The sequence below is a fragment of the Ranitomeya variabilis genome, chromosome 2 (genome assembly GCF_051348905.1).
Source record: "Ranitomeya variabilis isolate aRanVar5 chromosome 2, aRanVar5.hap1, whole genome shotgun sequence".
In the NCBI taxonomy this organism is placed as follows: Eukaryota; Metazoa; Chordata; class Amphibia; order Anura; family Dendrobatidae; genus Ranitomeya; species Ranitomeya variabilis.
Window position 1 is genome coordinate 577,402,007 of NC_135233.1, and position 9,356 is coordinate 577,411,362.

The 9,356-nt window shown below is 42.4% G+C and overlaps 1 protein-coding gene across 1 annotated transcript; it reads left to right on the forward strand.

The window, feature by feature from the left end:
* The first annotated feature begins 1,899 nt into the window (after positions 1–1,899).
* Positions 1,900–7,370, forward strand: FBXL8 (F-box and leucine rich repeat protein 8). The gene is made up of 3 exons (XM_077288308.1): positions 1,900–1,990; positions 3,383–3,556; positions 4,815–7,370. The coding sequence occupies exons 2-3, from the start codon at positions 3,405–3,407 to the stop codon at positions 5,812–5,814; spliced, it is 1,152 nt and encodes a 383-aa protein (XP_077144423.1). The 5' UTR covers positions 1,900–1,990; positions 3,383–3,404; the 3' UTR covers positions 5,815–7,370.
* The last annotated feature ends 1,986 nt before the right edge of the window (positions 7,371–9,356 follow it).

The window sequence follows — 9,356 nt, forward strand, 5'->3', positions numbered from 1 at the left end:
ATCACACCATCACAATGGAATATGGCCAAACGGAAGGTCGTAGGCAGGGTAACTTCACTTCAACAAACAGTCAACTATGCTACACCCCTGTGTGACTGCAATAAAGGGCAAGCACAATTGAACTGCTAGGAACATAGTATAATGTATAAATATAACACATAATGCTCCCAGTTTTGTATCTTCTGTTTTCAGCAGCGCACCACTCCCCTGCCTTCCTGTTTGTTGAGGGGTGTTGCTCTCCTGATAATTGACAGTTCAGACCAATGGCATAGTTGTACCACTAGCCTGAAAGGTGCTCTCTCTAATACAGAGAGGCCATTGTATTGTAAGTCTATATATATAAAGCTGAGTGTGTGTATGTATCAAGCCACGCCCACTCCACATAACCCCACCCACTCCACACGAACCATATTGTTAGCGCACGCAGTCGGAGACACATTCACATCGAAAGCCACCCTGCAAAACTCACCGGCTGCGACGTCCCAGCCGCTGCGAGCGACTATCAGGACCGCCGCCTTGAGAGTATCAGTGCGTGGCAGGCACAGGCCACATCTAGCTCCTTTGTGTCTAGAATGTAGTTGCTCCTGTGAGGCATGACGTCAAGGGAAAGTGAGGAGCCTCATAAATTACACTGCTGTACTCCTTATAGGAAGTTGCTGTACATGTGTGAGGGGAACAGAAGCGAGGTGAAAATGAGAGGAGTGAGGTGAAAAAGAGAGGAGCGAGGTGAAAATAGTGGAGTGAAGTGAAAAAGTGGAGTGAGGTGAAAATGAAGAGGTGTGAGGTGAAAATGAGTGAGTGGAAAATGAGAGGAGTGAGATGAAAATGAGAGGAGTGGTGAAAATAGTGGAGTGAGGTGAAAATGAAGAGGTGTGTGGAAAATCATAGGAGTGAGGTGAAAATAGTGGAGTGAAGGGAAAATTGGAGTGAGGGGAAAATATGAGGTATGAATGGAAAATGAGAGGAGTTAGGTGAAAATAGAGGAGTGATTGGAAAATGACAGGTGTGAGAGGGAAATGAGAGGAGTGAGGGGAAAAATGAGGTGTGGGGGAAAATGAGTGGCGTGATAGGAAAATGAGAGGTGTTAGGCGAAAATGAGGTGTGAGTTGAAAATGAGAGGAGTGAGGGGAAAATAGGTATGAGTGGAAAATGAGGAGTTAGGTGAAAATAGTGGAGTGATTGGAAAATGAGGAGTGGGGAAAAATGAGAGGTGTAAGGGGGAAAATGAGACGTGAGGGGGAAAATGAGAGGTGTGAGGGGGAAAATGAGAGGTGTGAGGGGGAAAATGAGAGGCGTGATGGGAAAATGAGAGAAGTGAGGTGCTGCAGCAGTATGAGGCTGTGTATGGAGAAGAGTGAGGCGCTGCAGGTGGAGGCTGTGTATAAGGCCACATTCACATGTTCAGTTTATCAAAAGGCTCTTGAATGAGTTGAAAATTAAATACTATCAATATTTGGGTAATCATTTAGTTAATTTGTGTTGCAAATCTGTAGTGTTGAGTATATGATGTGAAATGTTTTTATGTGCAATTTAATCATTATAACTTGTTATAACTAACCACAGCTAGATACTATGCCCGGGCAACGCTGGGCTCTTCAGCTAGTACTTTATATTTTTGGGGTGTAAACTACCTTGTAAATGTGGTCCACTGATACTTGAGGTGTGAAAAATGCAGCAATGTTCCCTTTAGTGGGCCAAACATTCAGATTGAGAAGGGGTTGTCCTAGTAGTGAACAACAGCTTTAACGCTTCTATTTACTTTGCAGCAATTTTTCACACCTGCCTAAAACTTTTGCACAGCAGTGTATATTCCATGCAGCAAACCACAGCAGTCATGTTCACTGGTATCTTGCTCCGCCACTCTTTCTGCTCGCTCTCTCGCTCATTCTCATTACTGGTTTCCTGTGTCATCTGACGGGAATTCCCCAATGGCGGCTGATGGGAGGGATTCAGATCAGGTTTCAGGAAGCTTTTTCCGAATTGCACGGTGGTGAGTATCTCAAGGGTCTGTACTAATGGCTACAATGCAAGAAAAATGCCACTGGTCTCATAGAATAGAGCGCAGGGCCGATTACTACTAGTGATAAGCAAGCATGCTGGGATAAGGTGTTATCTGAGCATGTTCGGGTGCTAACCGAGGGACTTCAGCGTGCTTGAAAAATATGTTCGAGTCCCTGCAGCTGTTGGACAGCAGCAACACGTGCTGGGATTGCCTAAAAACTATTTTTACTGCTTCAGGGTCTCAAATAAGCAAAAAAAAATTACAACCTGAGCTATTATTCACCCTCCCTGGGTCTCATGCTGCCCTTTTGCTGTTACTCCGGTGATAGTTTGCAGCATGCAGTGGTGACAACGCTGCTGACAATCCCTGAGCTCAGCAACCCTGCCAATGTAAACGGTGCGAGATGCTAAGCTCAGTGATTGGCTGCAGCGCTGTCATCGATACACAGTAACGTGAGATGCAGTGCAGGAGGGTGAATAACAGCTTGCTTTTTTTTTCTTTTAAAGGGGACCTCTTTAGTTCAGCAGGGACCCTTTTTTAACCCTTTAAATGTTTTGTCGATCTCATTAGTTTCATAGGGATGTCTATCTACATTATGAACCCGACAGGCGATCCATGCTTCCAGAACCACGGGCGGCAAGAATCAGACGTGGCTCTGTCATTTCAGCCATGTTTTCTTCTAAAATGCTGCAGTGTTTCAGAGAAAACATAGTTTGAAAAGTTGGCCAGAGTCTATACATCATGGATGACTTGTCCAGTATTGGCCCCCTGCCCTGCTATTTGTGAGTGACAGGTCTCTACTTCCATGTGTATATAGGGAGAGATCTGTCAAGCAAGCAGAGTGGGTCTTGCTTGCCTTTTTGACTAGTTCTTCTGTTCTGCTGGATGCAGAATGAGCTAACTGAGAATCTATCAGTGAGCAATTGTAACTCTTATTTGTCTTTGTCTGAAATCCTGACCACAAAGTTGAATGTGCAGTGAAACAAAGAGCCTATAAAAGCCAAACAGTGCAAAATTGCTAATGAAACCAAATTGCAAAAAATAATTTTTATCCCCAAAAATTATCATTTAAGTAAAAAAAAAAATTGTCAACCCCTTTTACCTTTGTATGAAGTGAAGCACCAACGTATCTATGTGGACTCCAGCCAGGCATGTCCCTATAGGTTGTCCTACACCTACTCACAATGAACCTGTCCTTGGTTGTGCAATGCAAGTCATGTGGCGCCACCCCTTAGAAGACCGTCTCATTTTACACCTGTCGTTTATGAGCGAGAGCTGTAAAGAGCTAAAAACCATTGCAACCAATGCTAGACGACTGAGGAAGAGCTATAAATCCTGTACAAGGAGCACTTCTTACCCGAATTTTGCTTTTATACCGAGGTTCACCTGAAACTAAGACGCAATGGAGCAACAATGGGACTACATGCCGCAGGAGATTCTGGCCCAAATATTCTACTACTTACCCCTTACAGATCGAAGGGCTGTGTCACGGGTGTGCCAGTCCTGGTCGATAGCAGTGGCATCCAGCTCGGTCTGGCACTACACAGAAATCAGGTAGGCACTTGAGTACACTTGGTTAAAGCGTTGCCCGTGTTTGGGTCACATATTTTCTTTAGCCTCACTTTGTATTCAGTTTTTATTTTCATTTGATAGAGTATAAAGAAAAAAATAATTGGTAAAAATGTGAGAAGTCAGTATAGGGTGCAGTGCCTTGAGAAAGTTTTCATACCCTATCAACTTTTCCGCATTTTGTTATGTTACACCCACAAAAGTAAATGGATTTTAGGGGATATACCAACACTAAGTAACAAGTATTTTTGAAGTGTAAAATACATTTTAAATATATTTTTTTATAATTATTTTGAAAATAAAAATTGAAAATTGAGATGTGCATTTGTATTCAACCTGCTGTAGTCTGAGACGGCTAAATAAAATTCTGAGTGACCAATTGCCCCCAGAAGTCACACAGTTAGTAAATTATGCGTGTCATTATTCTCAGTATAACAACAGCTGTTCTGGGAAGCCCTCAGAGGTTTGGTTGAGAACATTGGGGATCAAACAGCATCATAAAAACCAAGGAACACACCAGACATGTCAAGGATAAAGTTGTGGAGAAGAGTAAAACAGGTTTAGGTTCTATAAAAAGCCCAAGCACTGAAAATCATCCAAAAATGAAATGATTGCCAACCTACCAAGACATGGCCATACACCTAAATTGACATCCCAAGCAAGGAGAGCACTAATTAGAGACAAACTGCAGCAGTGGCCAGTCTCCAAGCAAGGAGCGCCACTGTACAAGCTTTTTTTTTTAAATCTGGCCTTCTTCCGTGCCACCCTTAATCTGCGGAGGTATATCTGCCTCACAGAGCACCCACTTTGGGAGAACGGCACAACCATGTAGCTGGTTAGAACTGTCAGTCAATCAGGAGTGCACTGCCCCCCAGAAAGCAGCAAACCAAGAGGCTGAGGAGCCATGTGCTCCTGATTGAGAACGTGAGACTACCATTTTACAACACGTCGTACATTTTTAAAAGTACCAGTATAAGGCAGAAGGACCTTTTTGATCCTCTCAGACCACATAGCCTGTGTGTGACTTCAATGTCTGACCCCCTATAATTTTACTCCTGTGTTTTTGTTTCTGAGTCTTTTGAAAGAACCTAAATAGGTAGGGGCTATTTGGTGTAATCTGTATTTTGTTTTAAAGTCATTGTAATAATTGGTGTATTTAGAGGTCTCGAAAAATCATCCATGAAAAAGGAGGTGGAATTTACATTAATTCTTCCTAACTACATATGTTTCCATTTTTTTCAAGTTGGGTATCAGATGAAGATCTTCTATCCATCGATGGTCTGCAGGATTTTGTTGGGCAGATAAGAAATTTGAAAATTGTATTTGACCAAGCCAAAGAAGGAACACGAAAAAATGTCATCCAATTCCTAATCTGTTTGGCTAAACAGAGCAGAAAGCTGGAGAGTTTGAACATTACATGTTGTGGGGAGAACCCATTTTTCTACTCTGGGCTGGAGATTTTGGACAGTATCATGGAGCTGTGTCGGAAAGAAAGCCAAATAGACCTCCACCACGTTGATTTAAGGAAACTGCCCTTTACCCTCAGTGATGGCTTCACACGACTCATCGCCTCTGGGAGTCCAAATCTTCGTAGTTTGTACATCAATAATAGAACGTTAGTTTGCAAAGTAACTCCTGACACTCTGATGCAAGTTTTACAAGTGTGTCCTAACCTGACCTCTATAGGGGTCTTCTACTCTAGTCTTTCTAAAGATATATTTCGAGAACTGATGAAGCCAGAAAGACCACCCTTTCGACAACTTGATATTTTGTGTAAACATCTAGACAAGTACACCGTTGCTATTTCTGATGAGGTTTGGGGAGAGCTATGTCAACGTCACTCTTCTTTCACTGTGGATCTAGAATTTGACCATACGGTTCCAGCCTGGAAAATTCCAAGAATCCTAATGCCAAATATGCCCATGGCCAACTTACAACTTAACACTTACAACGAAATGACAAATCAACTGAGATTTGTCAGTACTCACTATACTCGAACTTTGAGGAAACTTGTCGTCCAGACGACACCTTCAAGTGCTCTTAACACAAATCTTATTGGCGTGGCTGAGAAATGTTCTGAATTGGAGGAAATTCATTGCTACTGTGTGGTGTGTCCAGATGTTATTCAAGCTTTCCTCAAGAACTGTCCACTCCTGAAGAAGTATACCCTTAAAATTGTTAAAGAGAATAATCCTTGGAAGGCAACCTATCACCAACCGGCTTCAAATACATCCAAGGACTAGAGGAAAACTGATTTCGATCAGCACAACATTCTGACACAAAACATTTTTGGGCCTTCTCAATAATCTCACTGACAAAAGCCTATCTATGTAGGATGAAAGGACTCCAAAAGCACACACCACTGTACCTACTCTCTACTCCAATGTAGATCACAATCCTATGACTCTCTAGGCCCTAGACTTGACCTGTGGCAGGAGCTCCTGGGTTGGGGATGGGCTAATGTTGTAATTGTAGATGTCTCATTGTGACAGAACATCTACATGTATTTTTCTTTAGAAATAATTAGTTGGGGAGACAAGTTCCTTCCAGATCATGGTCTTCTACAACCATGTTCATCCATTCATGAATAATCAGAAAACAGATGTGTCCTCTCTTAAAGGTTGACCGGTGAAAACAGCCACCACTCCAATCACTTTCTGTGGGTCTGAGCCCCACAGTGAATGAATGGAACCATAGATGAGTGTGTGAGCTGCCATGCTATTGTCCCATTTTGCCAATTGATGCAGGTACTAGCAGTTGGACCTCCACCGATCAATAAGTTACCACCTATCCATTGTTTAGGTGATAACTTTGTTTTCCCTCAACATCACCTATTAGAATTTCACACCCCAAACTATGTCTATGCACATGTAACTCTTTCAAAGCGTGCAACAGCAATACCTTTACATGGTCAGTCTGTTCCTCTGTTACTGGGAAATCGGCAATTAAATATGTAAATATGGCTGAAGGACTACTTCTATATCTGAAGCATCCGTCACTCCAGCTCTATTCCCCGCCCAGTGCCGCCTCCTCCAGCTTGACAAATGTCTCATTTGTTGCTGTCTCACAGCATAGAGGCTGTCAGCCAAGCAGGAGGAGGCGGCGCTAGTCAGAGAACTACAAATAGTTCTTTGAATTGACTTGAAAATGAAGCTCTAGATCTGGCTAGGTGGAAAATAGAGCTGGAGTGACAAAGCTTCATTTGCATATCAATTCAAATGCTGATTTTTCCGTAATAAAGGAACACAGTCAGCCATTTTGCCTTCTTCTGAGTGCCAGTAAGGGTTTAAAAGAAAAACTGTTATACTGACCGATTTTTAGCCCTCCCCATACTTGTGTCCCACCATTGCCCGTGTTTTCCGATCAATCCTTTTCGTTATGCATCTTCTGGCGAGTACTATCACCGACTCACGTCATTGACATTAACTCCTACACCCCCAAGCGATTTTCTATTTCATTTTTGTTTTTTTTTCCCCTTTTTTATTTCTTTTTTCTTTTTCCATCAATATAGCTGTACGGGGGAATGTTTTTTGAGGGACCAGTTGTACTTTTGAAAGACACCATTGATTTGACCACATACTGTAGTGGAAAACGGAAACAAAACTCCAAGGGTGGTGAAATTGCAAAAAAAATATGCAATTCCACAATTGTTTTTTTGTTTGTTTTTTTTTCATTTACCATGTTCACTATATTGTAAAACTGACCTGGTAATGATTCCCCAGTTCAGTACGAGTATGCAGATATCAAACATGTATAGTTTCTTTTTTATTTAAGTAGTGATAAAAAATTCTGAACTTTGTATGAATTTTTTTTGTGTGTTTGTTGCCAGTTTCCGAGACTAGTAGCATTTTCATTTTTTAGCATATGGGACTGTGTGAGGGTTTATTTTTTGCGCCATGAGTTGACATTTTTATTGATAACATTTTATTGTAGATATGATGGTTTGAACACCTTTTACTGCATTTTAATGCAATGTTGCGACTACCCAAAAAACGTAATTCTGGCTTGTACATTTTTTTTTCTCGTTCCATCTTATCAATTTACTTTATATGTTCATAGATTGGACATTTCTAAACACAGGGATACCAAATATGTGTATTTTTATATATATTTTTTAAGTGTTTTATTTTTAATGGGGCAAACTTTTGTGTTTTTTTATTTTCCTCTTTTTTTTTTTACTTTTTACTGTGTTTAATAGTCCCCTTAGGGTATGTCTCCACGTTCAGGAAACGCTGCTTGTTTGATGCTGCGCAGCGCTGCAGCGTCAAACAAGCAGCGTCCAGATGTTCCTGCATAGTGGAGGGGATTTGATGAAATCCTGTCTCCACTATGCGTGGAAACCCGCACGCGGCGGCCCTGCGACTACGGACATGCTGCGCGTCTTTTCAGATCGCAGCATGCCCGTACACCTTGCGGGGACGCAGCGTCCCCGCAAGGCATATCACAGGTCCCTATGGGAGAGAGCGATCATCCCGGATGTGAAGAGTTAACACATCCGGCATGATCGCGTCCCATTAAGGGGGCGGGGCTTAGCGCCGAGCGGCTTCGCCGCTGCGGCGATACCGCCGCCCATCTGTACCGTGGAAACATACCCTAAGGAGACTTGAAGCTGCGATCTTCCAATCGCCTACTGCAATAGATTTCAAGGCTTCAGCAAAAATCACGATCTCCTATGCACGACCCCCAGCTGTCATGACAAACCATAGGCGCCCCGTGACAGGGTCACACCGATGGGCTGTACTTGTGACGCGCTCACAGATGATGCATGTTAAATGCTGCCGGCAGTGATTGACAGGCATCAGGCATATACTAATACAAATTCTGAAAAAACACATATTTATGCCCAATGCAGCCCAGAAAAGAAAGCCATAGATAAGACAGGTGATGTGAAGCAGAACTACCACTATGTGAGGGTGCTAAAATGTTTATGTCCATAAATATTGGGACAGTTAATAGATAAGGAGTGTGAATGTTTTATTGTCCTCTGATTGGGGTCTGATTCTTTGTTATGATGCCCCCACACAGTGAATTGGCTCCTCAGACCGTGTGAGGGCATCATAACAAAGAATCAGGCCCCAGAGGACAATAAAACACTCCTTCTCTATGAACTGTCCCAATATTTATGGACATAAACAATTTAGCACTCACATAATGGTAGTTCTGCTTCACATCACCTGTCTTATCCATGGCATTTTTCTGGGCTGTATTGTGCATAAATATGTGTTTTTTTCAGAATTTGTATTAGTCTATGCCTGATGAAGGGGCCTGGGTAGTCTGGAAAGCTGCAATTTGTTCCATCTTTTCAGTTAGCCATTAAAAGTTATCAACCACTGAGGACTCTCAACTCTAAATATTTTTCACCTCACTTTAGAAATTGAAATCAATGAACAGATTGGTTAGATGTGTTGGGCAGCTATGTCTATTTTACCTGACCTTCCCATAGGTGCCGGGAGTCATATTGATGACTTACCCAGAGTTTAGTGCTCAAGCAGCGTGATGGCCCAGTGGTTAGTGCTGCTGTCCAATGCTGGTGCCTTGGGTTCAACTCTGACTGAGGACATTGAGATTCCTCCACTCAGGTGTGTTTTAGAAATTGTAGTCAGCGATTGTAATAATACCTGCTCTAGTTTTTTCTGACCTTCCCATAAATGCTGAGAGTCATATAGATGACTTACCCAGAGTTTAGTTCTCAAACAGCATGATGGCCCAGTGGTTAGCACTGTTGCTGTCCTAATGCTGGTGTCCTGGGTTCAACTCTGACTGAGGACAATTAGATTCCTCCTCT

Coding starts and splice junctions, on each gene's coding strand:
- FBXL8 (XM_077288308.1), top strand. CDS start 3,405: ATGGAGCAACAATGGGACTACATGCCGCAGGAGATTCTGGCCCAAATA. Junction 3,557..4,814: donor TGGCACTACACAGAAATCAG/GTAGGCACTTGA, acceptor ATTTTTTTCAAG/TTGGGTATCAGATGAAGATC.